The following is a 24,949-nucleotide window of genomic DNA, read 5'->3' on the forward strand; positions in this document are numbered from 1 at the left end:
CGAATCCTGCCATTTCTTTCCTTCATTTTTGCAGGGCCATGCCAGTCCTGCATTTCAATCAACTGGCCTTTAAAAGCCTCCCACATGGCAGACGTGGATTTGCCCTCAAGTAGCCGCTCCCAATCCACATTTCCCAGTTCCTGTCTAATTTGGATGTAATTGGTCCTCGCCCAATTAAGCAACCCTCACCTGCGGGCCACTCTTGCCCTTATCCCAAAATCTTATGGAATTATGGTTGCTAAGACCGAAATGTTCCCTCACTGAAACATCAATCACCTGATCTATCTCATTCCCAAATACCAAGTCTGGTATGGCCCCCTCCCTGGTTGGACTGTCAACATACCGTATCAAAAAACCCTCCACATCTCACAAATTGCTCTCCATCCAAGCCCCTGGCTGGAAGGGATTACCAGTCAATATGGGGGAAGTTAAAGTCACTCATCACAAATAACCTGCTTTTTTCACAACATTTCAGTATCTGACTACACAACTGTTCCTCTGTCTCCTGCGGGCTGTTGGGAGGTCTATAGTACACTCCCAACATTGTGATTTCCCCTTCTTATTCCTGAGCTCCACCCATAATGCCTCATTACAAGATCCCACTAATGTGTCCTCCCTCAACACAGCTGTGATCTGCTCCCTAATCAGCAACGCCACTCCCCCACCTCTTTTGTTTCCCCTTCCGTCCCGTCTAAAACAACGATATCCCGGAACGTTAAACTGCCAGTCCTGTCCCTCCTTTAACCATGTCTCCGTAATTGCAATTATATCATAGTTCCATGCAGTAATCCAGGCTCAGTTCAACTGTTTTACCTGTTATATTCCTTGCATTGAAGCAAACTCACTCCAGACCTACAGACCAGCTGAGCCCTGCGGCTTCCCTCTCCCTTCTCTTACTCTGCGTTATGTTTATCTCAGTCTCACATTTTTCCCAAGTCTCTACACTTACTGGCCTGCTGTTCTGGTTCCCACCCGCCTGCCACACTAGTTTTAACCCTCCCGAACAGCAAACCTTCTGCCCAGGATATTGGTGCCCCTCCAGTTTAGGTGCAATCCGTCCTTTTGTACAGGTCCCACATTCCCCAGAAGACATCCCAGTGATCCATATATCTAAAGCCCTCCCTCCTACACTAGCTCTATCGCCATGTGTTCAACTGTACTATCTCCCTGTTCCATGCCTCACTAACATGTGGCATGGGGAGTAATCCTGAGATTACTACCCGAGAGGTCCTGCTTTATAGCTCCCGACCTGACTCCCTGAATTGTCTTTGCAGGACCTCGTCCCTCTTCCTGCCTATGTCTTTAGTACCAATGCAGATAATAACATCCGTCTGCTACCCTCCTGTTTCAGGATCCCTGTAGCCATTTAGAGGCATCAGGGAAGCAACACACCATCCTAGAGTCCCATTTGCGGCCACAGAAATGCCTGTCTGTGCCCTTGACTACCAAGTGTCCTACTATTATCACTCGCTTGGACTTAGCCCGACCCTGCTCTACAGCAGAAACAGTTGTGGTGCCACAGACCTAGCTGCTGCTGGTATCTTCCCCTGAGAGGCTATCTGCCGCCCCCCCCAAACAATATCCAAAACGGTATACCTGTGTGAGAGGGGAATAGCCACAGGAGGCTCCTGCCTTACCTGCCTGCCTCTCCTGGCGGTCACCCATCTACCTGTCTGAACCTGTGGTGTGACCACCTCCCTGAAGCTACTGTCTATTACACTCTCTGCCCACTGTGTGCTCCGCAATGAGTCGAGCTGCTGCTCCAACTGAACTACGCGGTCTGTGAGGAGATGCAGCTGGTCACATCTCACAGACATCGTCGTCAGGGACGCTAGAAAGCTCCGTGATCTCCCACATCTGGCAGGAGGAGCATATCACTGCCTCAACGGTCATCTCTGCCTTTGTACATTTAAAAAAGATATAATAAGAATCTCACCTTGCTTGTCCTCCTCAGAGTGCCATTTCTTTTGATGTGGAGATACCGGCGTTGGACTGGGGTGGGCACAGTAAGAAGTCTTACAACACCAGGTTAAAGTCCAACAGGTTTGTTTCAAACACGAGCTTTCGGAGCACTGCTCCTTCCTCAGGTAAATACTGTTGGTATCTTCCAGGTGAATTTATTTTGGTTAGAAGAGGGAGGGAGGGAGGGAAACATTAATGTAGTGCTTTGGGCATAACCGCTCCTTGACACTAGGTTTTCAGCTACCCACAATACAGTTGAGGTGATCGAGTTGACTTCTCCCAGAATCCTCTCTTGCCGTTTCTGCTGGATTACCAGGGTTATGTTTTGTTTCACATTTGAAAATGGCAATCACCTACACCAACATCAGTGGTTCACATTCCATCCTCGGCGTATTAGTCGACCTTCGTTTTTGGAAGGATTTTGAGGCTTCAAAGGTTGAATTGTGTGCCCTGAGTTATGGGGGTGGACTGGAATAACCTTCCTCCTACCCCCCCCCTCCCACCCCCACCGGCTGCACAAAGACAACAGTTACGGCACAACTTGGATAACGTTGTAAGATAAAAAAATAAATTAGACCGCAAAGGCTTTTTGGTGCTAGCAATAAAGCAGGAGTGTTCCGCATCCTTTATCAAGGAAGACAAAGCTGGTTGTGTCTTGCTGAGTGCTGAAACGCGATCGCAGAATTTTTTTTTCTGAAGTGCAAGACAATCAGGATGTGCAAGCATTAAACAGAATGGAACTTTTGAGATTCACTGTATTTTCAGCTCTTTGTTGAGTAAGACAAAGGGAGTATTACATCCTGCACGTCTGAATCTGAAATAGCTACTGTGACATGGTGAACAATGCAGCCTATTTTACACTCCACAGATTGGGTACCATTTACCTACTTGCTCTTGAAATCTTATCCGCAGCATTGAGTAGGACGTATGAATGGGTAGAATGGATGCTGAAGGCAGCAAAAATAGCTTCTCACGTGTAAAAGAAGCATTTGCCACTGGTGGAAGGTAAGAGCAGGCTGGCTTTGTAACATCAGTGAAAGTACCACATGCACCAGTGTTACGGCTGTCCAGCTCAAATTCACTGAACTCAATCTTCGCAGATTGAGCCCTGTTCCATGTGCTCCAATTATGATAATTAAAGGACGTGCTGCGTTTTAATTGTAAATAACTAATTTACTCTCTGTAGAGTGTGCCCATAAAGAACCATTTGGAACTAAATGATTGCATGTGGTCTGACACTGTCTTTTAGATGTGAGTTTAACACAAATCATACATCTCCCCACGCCATAGAATATAACAGCAATGTGGCTGACTCTGAAACACCCTCAGGGATGGGCAATAAATGCTGGCCCAGCCAGCGACGCCCACATCCCATGAACGAATCCCCTTCAGGCTTACTGCAGATTTCTCCCCCGCAGAATGTGTAGAAAATAGCTACAGATCTCTCCCTCTCAGAATGAGGCGAGCTGCATGTATCTCCGTCTTAGACAGAGAGCAGTATAACTGCAGACAACTCCCATTCAAACGGAGGAGAGTATTATTGCAGATATCTCCTCTCAGACTGAGTGCAACAGCAGATATCTCCTCTCAGACTGAGTGCAACAACAGATATCTCCTCTCAGACTGAGTGCAACAGCAGATATTTCGCTCTCATACTGAGTAGAGTATAACTTCAGATATCTCCCTCTCATTCTGAGCGAACTACAACTGCAGATATCTTAGTCCTAGACTCCCACTCAGGCTTTCAGGCTTACACGAATATAAACACAGATTTCTCCCTCAGAATGAGTAGGAAAATAGCAGCAGATATCTCCCTCTCAGACAGTGTAGTATAACAGCAGATATCTCCCTCTCAGACAGTGTAGTATAACAGCAGATATCTCTCTCTCAGACAGTGTAGTATAACAGCAGATATCTCCCTCTCAGACAGTGTAGTATAACAGCAGATATCTCCCTCTCAGACAGTGTAGTATAACAGCAGATATCTCCCTCTCAGACAGTGTAGTATAACAGCAGATATCTCTCTCTCAGACAGTGTAGTATAACAGCAGATATCTCCCTCTCAGTGTAGTATAACAGCAGGTATCTCCCTCTCAGACAGTGTAGTATAACAGCAGATATCTCCCTCTCAGACAGTGTAGTATAACAGCAGATATCTCCCTGTCAGACAGTGTAGTATAACAGCAGATATCTCTCTCTCAGACAGTGTAGTATAACAGCAGATATCTCCCTCTCAGTGTAGTATAACAGCAAATATCTCCCTGTCAGACAGTGTAGTATAACAGCAGGTATCTCCCTCTCAGACAGTGTAGTATAACAGCAGATATCTCCCTCTCAGACAGTGTAGTATAACAGCAGATATCTCCCTCTCAGTGTAGTATAACAGCAGATATCTCCCTCTCAGACAGTGTAGTATAACAGCAGATATCTCCCTCTCAGACAGTGTAGTATAACAGCAGATATCTCCCTCTCAGACAGTGTAGTATAACAGCAGATATCTCCCTCTCAGACAGTGTAGTATAACAGCAGATATCTCCCTCTCAGACAGTGTAGTATAACAGCAGGTATCTCCCTCTCAGTGTAGTATAACAGCAGATATCTCCCTCTCAGTGTAGTATAACAGCAGATATCTCCCTCTCAGTGTAGTATAACAGCAGATATCTCCCTCTCAGACAGTGTAGTATAACAGCAGATATCACCCTCTCAGACAGTGTAGCATAACAGCAGATATCTCCCTCTCAGACAGTGTAGTATAACAGCAGGTATCTCCCTCTCAGACAGTGTAGCATAACAGCAGATATCACCCTCTCAGACAGTGTAGTATAACAGCAGATATCTCCCTCTCAGTGTAGTATAACAGCAGATATCTCCCTCTCAGACAGTGTAGTATAACAGCAGATATCTCCCTCTCAGTGTAGTATAACAGCAGATATCTCCCTCTCAGACAGTGTAGTATAACAGCAGATATCTCCCTCTCAGACAGTGTAGTATAACAGCAGATATCACCCTCTCAGACTGTGTAGTATAACAGCAGATATCTCCCTCTCAGACAGTGTAGTATAACAGCAGATATCTCCCTCTCAGACAGTGTAGTATAACAGCAGATATCTCCCTCTCAGACAGTGTAGTATAACAGCAGATATCTCCCTCTCAGACAGTGTAGTATAACAGCAGATATCTCCCTCTCAGACAGTGTAGTATAACAGCAGATATCTCCCTGTCAGACAGTGTAGTCTAACAGCAGGTATCTCCCTCTCAGACAGTGTAGTATAACAGCAGATATCTCCCTCTCAGACAGTGTAGTATAACAGCAGGTATCTCCCTCTCAGACAGTGTAGTATAACAGCAGATATCTCCCTCTCAGACAGTGTAGTATAACAGCAGATATCTCCCTCTCAGACAGTGTAGTATAACAGCAGGTATCGCCCTCTCAGACAGTGTAGTATAACAGCAGATATCTCCCTCTCAGACAGTGTAGTATAACAGCAGATATCTCCCTCTCAGACAGTGTAGTATAACAGCAGATATCTCCCTCTCAGACAGTGTAGTATAACAGCAGATATCTCCCTCTCAGACAGTGTAGTATAACAGCAGATATCTCCCTCTCAGACAGTGTAGTATAACAGCAGATATCTCCCTCTCAGACAGTGTAGTATAACAGCAAATATCTCCCTCTCAGACAGTGTAGTATAACAGCAGATATCTCCCTCTCAGACAGTGTAGTATAACAGCAGATATCTCCCTCTCAGTGTAGTATAACAGCAGATATCTCCCTCTCAGACAGTGTAGTATAACAGCAGATATCTCCCTCTCAGACAGTGTAGTATAACAGCAGGTATCTCCCTCTCAGACAGTGTAGTATAACAGCAGGTATCACCCTCTCAGACAGTGTAGTATAACAGCAGATATCTCCCTCTCAGACTGTGTAGTATAACAGCAGATATCTCCCTCTCAGACAGTGTAGTATAACAGCAGATATCTCCCTCTCAGACTGTGTAGTATAACAGCAGATATCTCCCTCTCAGACAGTGTAGTATAACAGCAGATATCTCTCTCTCAGTGTAGTATAACAGCAGATATCACCCTCTCAGACAGTGTAGTATAACAGCAGATATCTCCCTCTCAGACAGTGTAGTATAACAGCAGATATCTCCCTGTCAGACAGTGTAGTATAACAGCAGGTATCTCCCTCTCAGACAGTGTAGTATAACAGCAGATATCACCCTCTCAGACAGTGTAGTATAACAGCAGGTATCTCCCTCTCAGACAGTGTAGTATAACAGCAGGTATCTCCCTCTCAGACAGTGTAGTATAACAGCAGATATCACCCTCTCAGACAGTGTAGTATAACAGCAGATATCTCCCTCTCAGTGTAGCATAACAGCAGATATCTCCCTGTCAGACAGTGTAGTATAACAGCAGGTATCTCCCTCTCAGACAGTGTAGTATAACAGCAGGTATCTCCCTCTCAGTGTAGTATAACAGCAGATATCTCCCTCTCAGACAGCGTAGTATGACAGCAGATATCTCCCTCTCAGACAGTGTAGTATAACAGCAGATATCTCCCTCTCAGACAGTGTAGTATAACAGCAGATATCACCCTCTCAGACAGGGTAGTATAACAGCAGATATCTCCCTCTCAGACAGTGTAGTATAACAGCAGATATCTCCCTCTCAGACAGTGTAGTATAACAGCAGATATCTCTCTCTCAGTGTAGTATAACAGCAGATATCTCCCTCTCAGTGTAGTATAACAGCAGATATCTCCCTCTCAGACAGTGTAGTATAACAGCAGATATCACCCTCACAGACAGTGTAGTATAACAGCAGATATCTCCCTCTCAGACAGTGTAGTATAACAGCAGATATCTCCCTCTCAGACAGTGTAGTATAACAGCAGATATCTCCCTCTCAGACAGTGTAGTATAACAGCAGATATCACCCTCTCAGACAGTGTAGTATAACAGCAGATATCTCCCTCTCAGACAGTGTAGTATAACAGCAGATATCTCCCTCTCAGACAGTGTAGTATAACAGCAGATATCTCCCTCTCAGACAGTGTAGTATAACAGCAGATATCTCCCTCTCAGACAGTGTAGTATAACAGCAGATATCACCCTCTCAGTGTAGTATAACAGCAGATATCTCCCTCTCAGACAGTGTAGTATAACAGCAGATATCTCCCTCTCAGACAGTGTAGTATAACAGCAGATATCACCCTCTCAGTGTAGTATAACAGCAGATATCTCCCTCTCAGACAGTGTAGTATAACAGCAGATATCTCCCTCACAGACAGTGTAGTATAACAGCAGATATCTCCCTCTCAGACAGTGTAGTATAACAGCAGGTATCTCCCTCTCAGACAGTGTAGTATAACAGCAGATATCTCCCTCTCAGACAGTGTAGTATAACAGCAGATATCTCCCTCTCAGACAGTGTAGTATAACAGCAGATATCTCCCTCTCAGACAGTGTAGTATAACAGCAGATATCTCCCTCTCAGACAGTGTAGTATAACAGCAGATATCTCCCTCTCAGACTGTGTAGTATAACAGCAGATATCTCCCTCTCAGACAGTGTAGTATAACAGCAGATATCACCCTCTCAGACAGTGTAGTATAACAGCAGATATCTCCCTCTCAGACAGTGTAGTATAACAGCAGATATCTCCCTCTCAGTGTAGTATAACAGCAGATATCTCCCTCTCAGACAGTGTAGTATAACAGCAGATATCTCCCTCTCAGTGTAGTATAACAGCAGATATCTCCCTCTCAGACAGTGTAGTATAACAGCAGATATCTCCCTCTCAGACAGTGTAGTATAACAGCAGATATCTCCCTCTCAGACAGTGTAGTATAACAGCAGATATCTCCCTCTCAGACAGTGTAGTATAACAGCAGGTATCGCCCTCTCAGACAGTGTAGTATAACAGCAGATATCTCCCTCTCAGACAGTGTAGTATAACAGCAGATATCTCCCTCTCAGACAGTGTAGTATAACAGCAGATATCTCCCTCTCAGACAGTGTAGTATAACAGCAGGTATCTCCCTCTCAGACAGTGTAGTATAACAGCAGATATCTCCCTCTCAGACAGTGTAGTATAACAGCAGATATCACCCTCTCAGACAGTGTAGTATAACAGCAGATATCTCCCTCTCAGACAGTGTAGTATAACAGCAGATATCTCCCTCTCAGACAGCGTAGTATGACAGCAGATATCTCCCTCTCAGACAGTGTAGTATAACAGCAGATATCTCCCTCTCAGACAGTGTAGTATAACAGCAGATATCACCCTCTCAGACAGTGTAGTATAACAGCAGATATCTCTCTCTCAGACAGTGTAGTATAACAGCAGATATCTCCCTCTCAGTGTAGTATAACAGCAGGTATCTCCCTCTCAGACAGTGTAGTATAACAGCAGGTATCTCCCTCTCAGACAGTGTAGTATAACAGCAGATATCTCCCTCTCAGTGTAGTATAACAGCAGGTATCTCCCTCTCAGACAGTGTAGTATAACAGCAGGTATCTCCCTCTCAGACAGTGTAGTATAACAGCAGGTATCTCCCTCTCAGACAGTGTAGTATAACAGCAGATATCTCCCTCTCAGACAGTGTAGTATAACAGCAGATATCTCCCTCTCAGACAGTGTAGTATAACAGCAGATATCTCCCTCTCAGACAGTGTAGTATAACAGCAGATATCTCCCTCTCAGACTGTGTAGTATAACAGCAGATATCTCCCTCTCAGACAGTGTAGTATAACAGCAGATATCTCCCTCTCAGACAGTGTAGTATAACAGCAGATATCTCCCTCTCAGACAGTGTAGTATAACAGCAGATATCTCCCTCTCAGACAGTGTAGTATAACAGCAGATATCTCCCTCTCAGACAGTGTAGTATAACAGCAGATATCTCCCTCTCAGACAGTGTAGTATAACAGCAGATATCTCCCTCTCAGACAGTGTAGTATAACAGCAGATATCACCCTCTCAGATTTACTGTAACTGCAGAGTTTTCACATGCATGCCCACATCCAGCTCTGCCTCGCCACCACCTCTCTCCATGCCCCAAACCGTCTGTAAATGGCCAGACTGCCTGTTTGACATCCAGTAGCACGTGTGTAGCCAATGTAGGTAGCAAGCATATCTGTAACTAAATATGATCCTAGTGACCACAAGTAAATTTAAAATGAATAAAGGCATCTTTAATCCAAGTGTATTTGCAATAACCTGCTAAGGACTGAATGATAGAATCATCAAGATATGGTTGCTAAAATAGGAGTTAGGAGTACAAGAGCCAAACTTTTCAACAGCGAAATTAGAATAGTCAACGGGATGAGGTTTCAATGGATCAAATTGATGTTACTCATTCTTGACTTCTTATATTGGGAATAACAGTAGTTGGACCAATATGGTGCCATTACACCATATTGTGAGGTAAGTGGGGTAGGAGGAGGATTGTACAAACACTGGCCCAGATGAGTTGAGCCAAGCGGTCATTTCCCTGCAGGAAATTCTGTCTCAATTTATGATGGATGCAGTTTCAAAATATGTACTAAGAAATCAAAATCTGGAGATAACCTATTCTTAAACTACAGTTTAATGATCAGTGAATCATGATAGTGGACTTGCAAATGTCTTGTTGCGATCTTTCTTTTTAGCCTGAAAACATCAAATGGAGGTGGCAGATGCCATATATTGGTGTATCAGATTTGCTTACCCTTTCCACTTGCCCCTCTTTGTGTTTCAGCTTGAAGACTTTCAATTTGGGCAGAGAGATCTCTGCGTAGTTTTTCTCCTCAAAACCTTCCAGCAAGACTCCGTGAAAAGCAAGCCTACAGGTATTGGCATGGATGTCAGTATCCAGCTTGGAGCCGATGACAAGGCACAGCTTGGGGCACGTCACGGGTTTCTCAAACTCTAGCAGGGCCCACTGCTGCCTGGGCACCTCGCCTCTCTCAGCTTGGGTGCTGGCCTGGCCTCTGTCAGCACCAGTGTCCTTGGCTTGCGATAGGTACTCTTCCTGATAGAGGTATTCCCTGTCAAAGGCAAAACAATCCATCAGAGGGTCGCTCTCAAAATCCTCAGGGGCAGGGCTGAAGAATGTCACCCTTCCCATCACCGTTTCATGGCCAACGGTGATGTGGAACTTGGCCTTGGTGTGGACTGACCCTTTGAAATAAGGGATCTTCTTCACGGAGATGATAGCAGCATATAAAGTACGCAGGGAATCCGGGGTGCACACCAGGCCCCGCTCCAGCTGTTTGGGGTCAAACTGAGTGACACAGATCCCTACTCGGTCACCTTGGATGGCTGTGTTCACCGGCTTACGGAACATCTGCATGGACTTGACCTTCCGGCTGACCTACAAAGACAAAAATCAAGAGAAAAATTTGTGTGACAGAGCATTTGAAAAAAAGAGACAGAAACCCAGTGAAGTTAAATTCCTGAAGAAATATTATCGCAAAAACCTCAGGCCACTGGGGCATATAAATTATGCATGCATATCCTCAGTGTGCTGAAACACAAAAGCCATTTACTTGCTCGACTATGATTAATATTGTACAAATGCTGGATCCTTGGCTTCTGATGAAAAGATGACCCTTTTTAGAACTTGCATGTTATTACTCCCGGCTTTGAAATCAAATGCCACATCTCGCCTGTCTGTCCCATTATAAAGCAGGATATGACAGTACAGGAGATCTCTATTCGTAAATACGTGATGGCGAGAGCCAGACAGAGCCAGAAGCCTCTGAGCTTATTGAAAAAGGTTTCATTGGATGAAGAATATTCAAAAAGCAGTCGCACAAAAAAAAATTGTAACAGGTTGGGAAGCTGAAAAAGCAAACATTCGAGAAGTATGTAATTACTGGAAAGATGTGGACGAATCTATCTACATTTAATTTTCTCTCCAGACGTCTAGGGTATGGATCCGCAGGTTTCGCGAATTCTCCGATACCTTCTCAGATTGGCCATTCTTTGTATATGTGCCAAGCCAGTCAAGCACCAACAGGTGAAACATCCCATCCTCACCTTGAACAAAACCAGAAAATGCTGGAATTACTCAGCCGGTCTAACAGCAGCTGTGGAGAAGGAAACAGTTATTGCTTCCACCGAACTGCAGCTCCGTTCTGTAGATATGTCAAATTGAACTTGAAACGTTAACTCTGTTTTTCTCTCTCCACAGATGCTGCCAGACCTGCTGAGTATTTCCAGCATTTCTGTTTTTATTCCAGGCTTCCAGCATCTGCAGAATTTTGCCTTTATAGTCCATTCTCACCATATTGGCAAGATGTGGAGATGCCAGCGGTGGACTGGGGTGGGCACATTAAGAAGTCTTACAACACCAAGTTAAAGTCCAATAGGTTTGTTTCGAATCACTAGCTTTCGCAGCGTAGCTCCTTCATCAGGTAAGTCACCTGATGATGGAGCTACCCTCCGAAAGCTAGTGATTCCAAACAACCCTGATGGACTTTAACCTGTTGTAAGACTTCTTACCATATTGGCAGACATACCCTTTTCACCAATTGTTGCAGGATGGTGATCAGGAAATTGGAGATCGCCCTCTCTGGCTCAGACGATGGAGCTAATATTGAAGCCCCATTTGTTTCTGTGGAACTCACGAACACCTCGCCACTGACCGAGAATTTAATTATCTTAATCTGCATAGTTCAGCTGCAAATTGGCATTTACAGAATACAGCTTAATACATCTGTCTACAAAGTCTGTTGAGAAATACTTTCTTGGAACCAATCACGTCATTAGGAGCACATCAATTTAATAATAATAATAATTATTATTATTATTGTCACGAGTATGAAGTTACTGTGAAAAGCCCCTAGTCGCCACATTCTGGCACCTGTTCGGGTAAGCTGGGACGGGAATTGAACCCTCGCTGCTGGCCTTGTTCTGCATCACAAGCCAGCTGTCTAACCCACTGAGCTAAACCAGCCTTTGGGCTGGGTTTTGTACCCAGAGTTGAAGTACCACTGCTTTCAAAGGTCTAGTGATTTCTGTGGTCTTGATTTCTCGTTTCCCGATAGCACCTTAAATCTGGTGTCAAGTCAAGGGCGAAAGAGGGTGCATGAGGGCGAAAGAGGCAGTGATACCATCAAGTAGGCTAAGCAGCCAATCACATTGAAGTATTCTCACAGACAGCAAACCATGAGATTAAAAACACCAATCAGCTTTTACTTTCAATTTAAATTTGAAATGAAGGATTATGATTGGTGGCATGGAAAATCGCGACGATATGAAAATATCAGGGAAGTACAATAAATTGGAACGTGTTCTGCTAGTTATGTATGTTTTTACAAATGGAATCTGTTTAAAGGCAGAGACATGTTGGTTAAGGTAATGGAGCTAGAGCTTTTGGTATGTTGATGAGCCGAGCAACACTGCAAACAGATGCTTACCGAAGTAAAGCTGGGAACAATGGGGAATAGAACACAGGGATTTGAATAAGTGTCAGAGGTTTCGAGGAGGTGACAAGATGTGAACGTTGCATTGACATTCTAAAAGGTAGACTCACAAAATAAAGAGGCTAGTTCAGGTAAGGGTTATCAAAAGGGGAAAACTACATCAGAAGAAATTCAACCTATGCAAGGGTAGCTATTTTGAGATCTTGGCCAACAGCACGAATAGCTGTTTTTACTCTTTGCAAGACATGTCTGTGAAGAAAGCCTGTGTTGAACAACCAGTCCTGAACTAGGCTGCCTTTACATATCCACCATATATTTCTGAATCACAAGATTTTGAGTTCAAGTCCCACTCTAGGTATGAACAGAAAAATCAAGGCTGAAATTCCAGAGCAGTACTGAGGGACAAGGATGATGGGGGGGACGGGCAAGGTGGCGGAGTTGAGGCCACAATCAGATCAGTCATGATCTTATTGAATGGCATTGGAGGTTCAAATCACCAAAAGGCCAATTCTGCTTCTATTTCTCATGATCTTCTGTCGAGGTACCAGCTTTCAGATGAGGCTCCATCTGCCCACTCGACTGGATAAAAGATCCTTTGGCACTATTTCAAAGAAGTGCAGGGGAGTTATCAAAGAAAAGAACAAAGCAAATTACAGCACAGGAACAGGCCCTTTGGCCCTCTAAGCCTGCATTGACCATGCTGTCCATCTGAACTAAAACTCCCCAAGCTTCCGGGGACCATATTCCTCTATACCCATCTTTTCATGTATTTGTCAAGATGTCCCTGAAAAGTCACGAAAGTATCTGCTTCGACTACCTCCCCGGCAGCGAGTTCTAGGCTACCACCACCCTCTGTGTAAAAAGCCTGCCTCGTACATCTCCTTTCAACCTTGCCCCTCGCACCTTAAACCTATGCCCCCTAGTAATTGACTCTTCCACCCTGAGAAAAAGCTTCTGACTATCCACGCAGTCCATGCCCCTCATAATGTTGTAGACTTCTATTAGGTCGCCCCTCAACCTCTCGTTCCAGTGACTCTCCTCGTAGCTAATGCCCTGGTGAATCTTTTCTGTAAAGCTTCCACATCCTTCTGGTAGTGTGGTGACCAGAATTGAACACTATGTTCCAAGTGTGGCCTAACTAACATTCTATAAAGCTGCAACATGACTTGCCAATTTTTACACTCAATGTCCCGGCCGATGAAGGCAATCATGCCGTATGCCTTCTTGCCAGTGTCCGGTCCAAAAATCAACATCACACAAAAAAAGACTATCCGGTCATCATCACATTGCTGTTTGTGGAAGTGTACTGAATGCAAATTGGTTTCCACATTCCTTACATCGCAACAGTGACAACACTTCGAAAAGTACTTAAGTTGTTGTAAAGCACTTGGAGACATCTGGTGGCCATGGACAGAGAAAGTCTTTCTCTTGAGGGAAAGTGATAGAAAGACAATGAGGAATAGGTTAGCAAAGCATTCTCTATGAGTGATGCTCATGTGCAATGGTGACATGATAAGTCATGGAGGTAACTGATGTGGAAACAGCACAATAATTGTCCAACTGGAGAGTACAGTACAGAGAATGGATCAGCCAACTCCAATTAAACCACAACCACCCTACCGCGCTAAATCAGTGAACAGCCACTTCCCACCTGAACAGACAGGAGAAAAGATGCAAAGTTATGAGACAACAAAGAAGGAAAATAGCAGAAAGAAATACCTTCATAAAAGCACGGTAAAATAAACAATCCTGATTCATATTCACCAGTAAAATATTTTAAGCAACACAATCTGTTGGCCAGATAAACATTTGCAAATAAGGTAAGGTCTCATCAGAGTACAGAGTCCCAAAATCCAATCGTATTCTCTGAAAGAAAAATAATACTTGCAGGCCATCCAAAGCAAAATGCCACCATGGTGTTTTTGTGCAGCCAAGCCAGGTTAGGCCAGTGGTGTTTATTAGCCACAGGAACATAGGAGCAGGAGCAGGCCTTTCAGCCATTTGAGCTTGCTCTGCCATTCACTGAGATCATGGCTGATCGGTGGCCTAACTCCATATACCTTTTTTAAAAATAAATTTAGAGTACCAATTATTTGTTTTCCAATTAAGGGTCAATTTAGCGTGACTAATCTACCTACCCTGCATATCATTGGGTTTGTGGGGGTGAGACCCACGCAGACGCAGGGAGAATGTGCAAACTCTACACGGACGGTGACCCAGAGCCGGGATCAAACCCAGGTCCTCGGCGTCATGAGGCAGCAGTGCTAACCACTGCGTCACCGCCTGCCGCTCTAACTCCATATCCCTGCAGGTCTGACAGCATCTGCGGAGAAGGAAAAGGAGCTTTGAGAAAGATTCATCCAAAGGGCAGCAAGGTGGCGCAGTGGTTAGCATTGCTGCCCACGGCGCTGAGGACCTGGGTTCGAATCCCGGCCCTGGGTCACTGTCCGTGTGGAGTTTGCACATTCTCCCCGTGTCTGCATGGGTTTCACACTCACAACCCAAAGATGTGCAGAGTAGGTGGATTGGCCATGCTAAATTGCCCCTTAATTGGAAAAAATAATTGGGTTCTCTAAATTTATATAAAAAAAGAGAAAGATTCATCCAGACTCGAAACGTTAGCTCCGTTATCTCTCTCCACAGACGCTGTCAGACATGCTGAGATTGTCCGGCATTTTCTGTTTTTGTTTCAGATTCCAGCATCTGCAGTAATTTGCTTTTATCTCCATATACCTGCCTTTGGCTGACATCCCTTAATATCTTTGCTGAACAAAATAATTATCTATCTCAGATTTAAAATTAAAAACTGATTTAGCATCAATTGCCATTTATGGGAGAGAGTTCCAAACCGTTACCGCCCTTTGTGTGCCAAAGTGTTTCCCAACATCTTTCCTTCCATTTTGGAAGGTCTAATTCAGGTAGAGAATATACCGTGAATGGGAGAACCTAAGAGTATTGACAGTCAGAGAGATCTAGGTGTACAGGTCCACAGGTCACTGAAAGGGGCAACACAGGTGAAGAAGGTAGTCAAGAAGGCATACGGCATGCTTGCCTTCATTGGCCGGGGCATTGAGTATAAAAATTGGCATGTCATGATGCAGCTGTATAGAACCTTAGTTAGGCCACACTTGGAGTATAGTGTTCAATTCTGGTCGCCACAGTTACAGAAGGATGTGGAGGTTTTAGAGAGAGTGCAGAAGAGATTTACCAGGATGTTGCCTGGTATGGAGGACATTAGCTATGAGGAGAGGCTGAATAAACTTTGTTTGTTCTCACTGGAACAAAGGAGGTTGAGGGGCGAGCTGATAGAGGTCTACAAAGTTATGAGGGGCATAGACAGAGTGGATAGTCAGAGGCTTTTCCCCAGGGTAGAAGGGTCAATAACTAGGGGGCACAGGTTTAAGGTGCGAGGGGCCAGGTTTAGAGGAGATGTACGAGGCAAGTTTTTTTTACACAGAGGGTAGTGGGTGCCTGGAACTCGCTGCTGGAGGAGGTGGTGGAAGCAGGGACAATAGTGACATTTAAGGGGCATCTTGACAAATACATGAATAGGATGGGAATCAAGGGATACGGACCCAGGTAGTGTAGAAGATTGTAGTTTAGTCGGGCAGCATGGGCGGCAGGGGCTTGGTGGGCCGAAGGGCCTGTTCCTGTGCTGTATTTTTCTTTGTTCTTTGTTCTAACTCACCCCTCCCCCCCCCCACGGAACTTGGGACTCGACCTATCCAATCTAGGATTCAAAACACAATTGAAGTCTCCCCCCTGCCCCCATAATTCACTGATGTGAATCAAGATCTGGGATAGATGCAGGCACCTTAATAAGGAATGCCATGTCATCCCAGTTCGGTGCATACACATTGACTAAAACCACCGACGTGCCTGCCAACAACCCAATGATGATTACGTACCTCCCATCTGTGTCGGCTAATATATGATGAAGGAGCTGTGCTCCGAAAGCTAATGATTCGAAACAAACCTGTTGGACTTTAACCTGTTGTTGTAAGGCTTCTCATATATTAACCGCAGAAAGAAATCACGGTCCCCCATGTCCTTCATCAAAACCTGAGTGATACATCTGCCCAACCCATCCCTTCCGCAACCTTCTTTGATCCTCGATTCTCAAATGGGTCTCTTATAGAAAAACTACATCCGCCTCCAAACTTCTCAGGTGCGCAAACACCCGGGACCTTTTTACTGGGCCATTTAACCCCCTCATGTTCAAAGTTATTACCGGACTGGGGGTCTCTAATCCTTCTTCCCCCCTCCCCCCACCAAAACCCAGGATCGGCCATATCCACCTTGCGAGATAATCAGCAGTGCCCCAACCTGTACCATCTCCGGGCCTACCCAAGGTGGCCGCTACTTTCCCCATCAAGCCAGTCCAAAAACAAAGGAACTCTCCCCCACCCCATCGTGAAAACTAAACAAACGCCCAACCAGAGAACAGAAGTTCCCCTCCCCCTTCCCTGCCCCCAAACCGAAAATCTTAAGCTCATTACCTTAAAAAAGCACCCCAATGGTAACAAGCTACCTTTCTCTGCTCCGGTTAACTCGCTATACTGCTAGCAGGGTGACCCCGCACAGGGAAGAAATCAATGAGGCTGGAGAAGTAGTCGTAGGAAACAAATAAATGACAGAGTTACTTTGCATCAGTCTTCACGGTGGAAGACACCAATGGGATGCCAGTGCTCCAGGAGAATCAGGGGGCAAAGGTGAGTGAAGTGGCCATCACCAAGGAGAAGACACTGGGCAAACAAAGTTCTGAAGCTGGATATATCACACCGACCGGATGGACTACACCCCAGGTTTCGAAAAGAGATAGCTGAGGAGATTGTAGAGGCATTGGTGGTGATCTTTCAGGAATCACGGGAGGCAGGGAGGATCCCAGAGGACTGGAAAATGGCTAATGTAACACTGCTGGTTAAGAAGGGAGGGAGGTAGAAGATGGGAAAATATTGGGACGGTAACCTTGACTTCGGTCATTGGTAAACATTTGGAGTCCATCATTAAAAATGAGATTGAGGAGTACTTGGAAGTGCATGATAAAATAGAGGTGAGTCAGCACGCCTTTGCCAAGGGGAGGTCATGACTGATAAACCTGTTAAGAGTTCTTTGAGGAGGTAATAAGGAAGTTAGACAAAGGAGAACCAGGGGACACGATTTATTTAGATTTCCAGAACACCTTTGTGAAGGTGCTGCATAGAAGAATGTTAAATAAGTTAAAAGCACATGGTGTTAAGGGTAAGATCCTGGCATGGATAGAGGACTGGCTGACTTGCAGAAGGCAGAGAGTGGGGATAAAGGGGTCTTTTTCAGGATTGCAGCCGGACTAGTGGTGTGCCTCAGGGGTCTGTGCTCGGGCCACAAGTTTTCACAATATACATTAACGATCTGGAAGAAGGACTGAAGGCACTGTTGCTAAGTGTGCAGATCATACAAAGATCTGTAGAGGGACAGGTACTATTGAGGAAACAGGCAGGCTGCAGAAGGACTTGGACAGGCTAGGAGAGTGGGCAATGAAGTGGCTGATGGAATACAATGTGGAAAGTGTGAGGTTATGCACTTTGGCGGGAAGAATGGAGGCATGGACTATTTTCTAAATGGAAAAAGGCTTAGGAAATCAGAAGCACAAAGGGACTTAGGAGTCCTAGTTCAAGATTCTCTTAAGGTTAATGTGTAGGTTCAGTCGGCAGTAAGAAAGGCATTTGCAATGTTACCAATCATGTCGAGAGGGCTAGGATACAAGAGCAGGGATGTACTTCTGAGTCTATATAAGACCCTGGTCAGACCCCATTTGGAGTATTGTGAGCAGTTTTGGGTTCCGTATCTAAGGAAGGATATTCTGGCCTTGGAAAGGGTCCAGAGGAGGTTCACAAGAATGATCCCTGGAACTTGTCATATGAGGAGCGGGGTTGAGGACTCTGGGTCTGTACTCGTTAGGAGTTTAGAAGGATGCGGGGGGATATTATTGAAACTTGCTGGATACTGAGGAGCCTGGATAGAGTGGACGTGGAGAGGATGTTTCCACTAGTAGGAAAAACTAGAACCCGAGGACACAGTCTCAGATGGGACGATCCTTTAAAACAGAGATGAGGAGGAATTTCTTCAGCCAGAAGGCTGTGAATCTATAGAATCTATAGAAGTCTTTGTCACAGAAGACTGTGGAGGCTGAATCACTGAGTGACTTTAAGACAGGATAGATAGATTCTTGATTTATAAGAGAATCAGGGGTTGTGGGGAGAAGGCAGGAGAATGGGGATGAGAAATAATCAGCCATGATTGAATAGCGGAGCAGACCCGACAGGCTGAATGGCCCAATTTTGCTCCTATGTCTTATGGTCTTAATGCCAACTAAACTGTATATCAATGATCAGCACCCCACCCCCCCTCATACCTGTAACAATGTGCATTGTAAGGAATACAAAGGGTTAACAACATGATGTTAATCTCACCACCAGATGGAGATAAGGAGCAGTCATATAAATATCAGGTGACTCCTGGGATTCTGGGAGAAGGTTTTTCGGCATGAGATAGATTAGTTGCATAGTATAGTGTTCTGTAGTAAGAGAGATCGTATAGTTTTATTGAATAACTTATTCCTTGATGACTGGTAAGAATCTTAATTTAGTGTAAATAAATTAGCTTTGTTCAATAACTCAGCTTGATGTTCTTTGTTAACACTACGTTCTCAAGACATCCTGATAGACACAACAGGGAACATCACAATACCAAACTTTAATACAGAACATTGATGGAAAATCAACACCCAACCCCATCTCATAAATTTTGGCGTCTGGAGCAGTTCTCCAGATTAGTGTTTTTCAAACTTTTTTCCAGGGACCCATTTTTACCAACCGCCCAACCTTCGGGACCCAACCCGACCAATCTTCGCGACCGACGCCAAGCGACCTTCTCGGCACACGCCGGCTGACCTTCGCGATCCACCATTTTCTCTCACCTTGTTTGCTGCTGACGAAATGGAGGAATCGCAATCGCGCCCAAAGCACGTGCTGCCAATGTTCGGGGGGGGGGGGGGGGGGCATGACCTGCTCTCGGGCTCCCTTCAGACAGGAAGATTACATAGAATTTTTTTTTTAATCTTCTGCGTCTCATGTTGCGCAAATTTGTGGGCAACAGCCGCAGCTGCCGGCTTTTTCTTTACAAGTTCAGGGGGGATTTTATTTGATAAAGTTGAACAGGAAAAAAATGCAGAAACTGAAAATGTTTTCATCCTCTCGAGATTTGAGGTTCACCACAATTCACCTAAACATTACAATTAAAAAATGTAAAAAATAAAAGACACTTAAAAATCAATTAATTGATAAAGCTTCCAAATACGACCTGCAGGCACTTTGTTTTGGAATGTTTAAATATCAAGATTAAAAATGTTGACATCTCTTGGTTGAAGTTACAGCTGCGGTGAAACCATCGTTGGATCTCTCACCATTCTTGGAGTAGGAGATTTCCACTTCATCAGCATCAAAGTTCAGAAAGCAACCAATCACATCGTTCTACCCGAACATTTTGCAGCCGGTTTTTAACAATGCCGGCTGCAAACGGCCTTCAAAAAGGCTGCGAGCAGATTTTAAAAAATACGGCCGCACTGCGCATGCATGCCTGCTCATCGGTGCGCATACACAAAATTCTGCGCATGCGCACCGATGAGCGGGCGCGCATGCGCAGTGCGGCCACATTTTCTTTTATATGTCCGTGGCCATTTTGAAGGCCTCTCACAGCCGGCGTTATTAAAAGCCGGCTGCTGTGGCTATTGCACGCGGATTTGCGCAATCGGGAGCGCCACGACGGACGGCTCCGAGACCCTCCCGACACCTGCCCGCGACCCACCCGCAGTTCGCGCCCCCAACTTTGACAATGCCTGCTCCAGATCATCAACCTTGGCCTTTAGCACTGTAGGCTCCTCAGCCAACAACGCCATCTCTGCCTCCTGGGAGACAATCTGATCACTATGGTCAGAGAGCCCTACCTTCTGCAGCATCACCCCTTATACCTCAATCTGCTGGTCCATCTGGTCTGTGCCCCCCTGAATTAGGGCCAAAGCCCCCTTTCATTGCCTTCTCCAGATTCTCAGCACCTGCCTGCCGCTACATCTTAAATTCATCGGTCAAGAAGCTAACCAACGCCTCAGTCGACCACGGCCAACGACACAGCAGAAGCCTTCACCCTGATCCCCCTGCTGAGACTCAAGGAACATTTGAGATGACTATCCCTTACCCGACTTATACCTTGTGTTACATTTACTGGACATTACTCATACAAGGAGATCTTGTCCCATCAAATTACATCATCTTCTTCCAATTGCCCATAAACCAGGCTAAAAGGCCCAAAACAAGTACCCCGGCAGGAGCCACGGTACATGCGACTGCTCATCATATAGGCACCGAATATCTGTCATCCTCATACCCCTTGAAGTCATTTGTATCTATTGGGCAGCACGGTAGCACAGTGGTTAGCATTGTTGCTTCACAGCGCCAGGGACCCGGGTTCGATTCCCGACTTGGGTCGCTTCTCCTCGTGTCTGCATGGGTTCCCTCCGGGTGCTCCGGTTTCCTCCCACAAGTCCCGAAAGACGTGCTTGTTAGAAAATTTAGACATTTTGAATTCTCCCTCCATGTACCCGAACAGGTGGAGTCTGGCGACTAGGGGCTTTTCATAGTAACTTCATTGCAGTGTTAATGTAAGTCTACTCGTGACAATAATAAAGATTATTATTAGAAATTTATCAATGTTTGCTTTGAAGAAACTCAATGACTAAGCTTCTACACCACCCTTTGCCTGAAGAAATTCCTCCTCATCTCAGTCTTAAATGCCCTGCCTCGTAGTCCAAGACTGTGTCCCTTGGTCCTGGAACCCCCAGCCGGGAGAACGTCCTTCCAGCATCGACCCTGTCAAGTCCGGTAAACATTTTGAACCTTCAGTGAGATCACCCCTCATTCGTCTAAACTCTAGAGAATGGAGGCCCAGTCTCCTCAATCTCTCCTCATAAGACAATCCCATCATCCCAGAAATTGGTGTGATGGATCTTCATTGCACTCCCTCTATGGCCAGTATATTCCTCCCTAGGTAAGAAGACCAAGGGCAGCACGGTGGCGCACTGGGTTAGCACTGCTGCCCAACGGCGCCGAGGTCCCAGGTTCGATCCCGGCTCTGGGTCACTGTCCGTGTGGAGTTTGCACATTCTCCCCGTGTTTGCATGGATTTCGCCCCCACAACCCAAAGATGTGCAAGGTAGGTGGATTGGCCACGCTAAATTGCCCCTTAATTGGGAAAAATGAATTGGGTACTCTAAATTTAAATAAAAAGAAAAAGAAAAAAAAAGGTATGACGACCGAACCTACATTCAATACTGCTGAAAGGGAAGATTCAGAATTGCAGTTACATTGTGCCTCATATTATTAATAATAACTCAGCCTTTCACCTATGATTACTGTCATGTAGGAAAACCTAATGTTTGATACCTTTTTTCATGCCTACTATAAAGTAAATTTGAAGAAAAATACAGAATCCTTAAATGATTTTTATACCAAAACTCCAAGATCACGCTAAAATGAATATAACTCTGCAACAGCAGACAATCCAGTGCAGATTAGGGCTGGAAGTTGCTTCAGAACATAAATATTGACATCAGGGGATTTACAGCAATCTGGCAGGGTGTAATTTTATACAGTGAAATACTAACCTGATGGAGCATTTAAAGCATTAACAAATTAAAAATAAACGAAGTGAGTGCAGGTTACCTAGGTGAGGAATTATAGAAACTATCTTGCTGACTTTTTAAGTCCCGAAAAGGTCATGTCATACAACCTGCCAGTATCTCAGGATCAAGAGCAGAGACATTCAGAAAAAACAAAAATCAATTTGAAGATTACATGTCGAAGAATGAGAGGTGGTATGATTGAAACATAGAAGATTCTTAGGGGGTTAAAAAGGGTAAATGTTGAGAGGATATTCCCACTATTGGAAGAGTGTAGGACCAGAGGGCCTAGTCGCAGATGTAGGAGGTGGCTCATGGAAGTTGGTTTTGAGGAAAAATTTCTTCTCTCAAACAATGGTGAAATTTTGGAATTCTTTACCCCAGGAAGCTGTGGAGGCAGAAGCTTGACCGTTTTAAAGACTGGGGAATCATTGAGGAAATTAAGGGTTACGGAGAGAAAGTAGATAAGCGGACTAGTTTAGCTCACAAGGCTAAATAACTGGTTTTTAAAGCAGACCAAGCAGGCCAGCAGCACGGTTCAATTCCCGTACCAGCCTCCCCGGACAGGCGCCGGAATATGGCGACTAGGGGCTTTTCACAGTAACTTCATTGAAGCCTACTCGTGACAATAAGCGATTTTCATTTTCATTTCATTTTCATGAGAGTCAGATCGGCACTGTAGCACAGTGGTTAGCACTGTTGCTTCACAGCGCCAGGGTCCCAGGTTCGATTCACGGCTTGGGTCACTGTCTGTGCGGAGTATCCCTGTGTCTGGGTGGGTTTCCTCCGGGTGCTCCGGTTTCCTCCCACAAGTCCTGAAAGACATGCTTGTTAGGTAATTTGGACATTCGGAATTCTCCCTCTGTGTACCCGAACAGGCGCCGGAGTGTGGCGACTAGGGGCTTTTCACAGTAGCTTCATTACAATGTTAATGTAAGCCTACTTGTGACAATAAAGACTATTATTATAAATTTCTTATTTCATCATTACAACTTATTATCGCAACTATTTTAGCGCCATCTGCAAATTGGGCTATAGAATCTTCTATCCCAACATTGAAATCATTAATATACATTGTAAATAGTTGGGTCCTGAGGAACAAACCCTGTGGCACCCCACTAGTTACATCTTGCCAACCAGAAAGAGACCCATTTAACCCAACTCTCTCTGCCCTCTGTCGGTTAGCCAATCTTTTATCCAAGCGAATAAATGACTCCTTTATTTATCCAATTTTTTCCTATTAGGAGGCAATTTAGCGTGGCCAATCCACCTCTCCTGCACACCTTTGGGTTGTGGGGTGGAGACCCATGCAGACATGGGGAGAACGTTAATAAATTGCTCCTAACCCCACATGATCTTACCTTGTGCACCTCATCAAATGCCTTCTGGAAGTCCAGATACATTATGTTTACAGGTTCTCCATTATGCACTTGACTTGTTACATCTTCAAGGAACTCTATCAAATTAGCCAGACACTATTTACCCTCCTTAAAACCATGCTCACTCTGATGGATTGCATTTTGACTTTCTAAATGTCCTGTTGTTACTTCCGTCATTATGGATTCTAACAATTTCCCAAAGACCGATGTTAAAGTAACTGGCCTATAGTCTCCGACTTTCTGCCTCCCTTTTTGAATACATTAGCATTTTTCCAATCCACTGGAACCTGTCCCATATCAAGGGGATTTTGGAAGATTATAAGCAATTTATCCAATACCTCTGTTCCATTTCCTTTAAGACCTAGGATGTAGGTCATTAGGCCCTGGGGACCTGTCTGCCTTCAATCCAATAGTTTCTTTTATATTTTTTCTCTATTGACGATGATTGTTCCCCATTCCCCCTTTTCTATTATCTCTGCATTATCTGGTACTATTCGGATGATGCTGGTGTCCTCCACCGTGAAAACTGAGGCAAAATATTGATTTAATGTCTCCACCATATCTGTGTTTACCCACTATTAACTCCCTGGTTTCATCCACCAAGGGAGTAATATTCACTTTAGCTACTCTCTACCGTTTTGTATATTTATAGAAATTTTTGCCATCCTTTTTTATATTTTGTCTTACAACACAACAGACTGCCAGCATTATAATAATCAAGTAGGCTTCAAATGAAGTTACTGTGAAAAGCCCCTAGTCACCACATTCCGGCGCCTGTTCGGGGAGGCCAGTAGAGGAATTGAACCCGCGCTGCTACCTTGTTCTGCATTACAAGCCAGCTGTTTAGCCCACTGTTCTAAACCAGCCAGCAAGGGAGAATTATAGCATTTTGTCGGGGTTCAATTTTACAAATTAATCTGCTCACCAGGTAGAGCTTTTAAAGTATTTGCTGTTTGAAGCAAGCCTCCAAGTGGGTGTGGCTTTCCTTTCAAGTGGAAAATAAATGAGGTTAGAAGTTCCAAGTGATCCTGCATTGTCCGTCCCTTAAAGGACCTGTCTGTCCAGGGTTTAGAGAATCCCAAACTGTATCATGGGGTTCACCTGACTCACCACTTTTACTAGATTGTGGTACGGGCCTCATATCTAAGGAAGGATGTGCTGGCCTTGGAAAGGGTCCAGAGGAGGTTCACAAGAATGATCCCTGGAATTAAGAACTTGTTGTAAGAGGAACATTTGAGGACTCTGAGTCTGTACTAGTTGGAATTCAGAAGGATGCGAGGGGATCTTATTGAAACTTACAAGACACTGTGAGGCCTGGATAGAGTGGATGTGGAAAGGATGTTTCCACTTGTAGGAAAAACTAGAACCAGAGGACACCATCTCAGACTAAAGGGACGATCCTTTAAAACAGAGATGAGGAGGAATTTCTTCAGCCAGAGGGTGGTGAATCTGTGGAACACTTTGCCGCAGAAGGCTGT

The 24,949-nt window shown here is 44.8% G+C and overlaps 1 protein-coding gene across 1 annotated transcript in view; it reads right to left on the minus strand.

Moving 5' to 3' along the window:
• eefsec (eukaryotic elongation factor, selenocysteine-tRNA-specific) overlaps window positions 1-24,949 on the minus strand; it is a 383,917-nt gene that overhangs the window by 239,890 nt on the left and 119,078 nt on the right. Inside the window, exon 5 of the mRNA XM_038812145.1 lies at window positions 9,680-10,324. Coding sequence (XP_038668073.1) covers window positions 9,680-10,324 — 645 coding nt within the window. The remainder of the gene's footprint in view (window positions 1-9,679; window positions 10,325-24,949) is intronic.

Source organism: Scyliorhinus canicula, chromosome 11 (assembly GCF_902713615.1).
Source record: "Scyliorhinus canicula chromosome 11, sScyCan1.1, whole genome shotgun sequence".
NCBI lineage: Eukaryota > Metazoa > Chordata > Chondrichthyes > Carcharhiniformes > Scyliorhinidae > Scyliorhinus > Scyliorhinus canicula.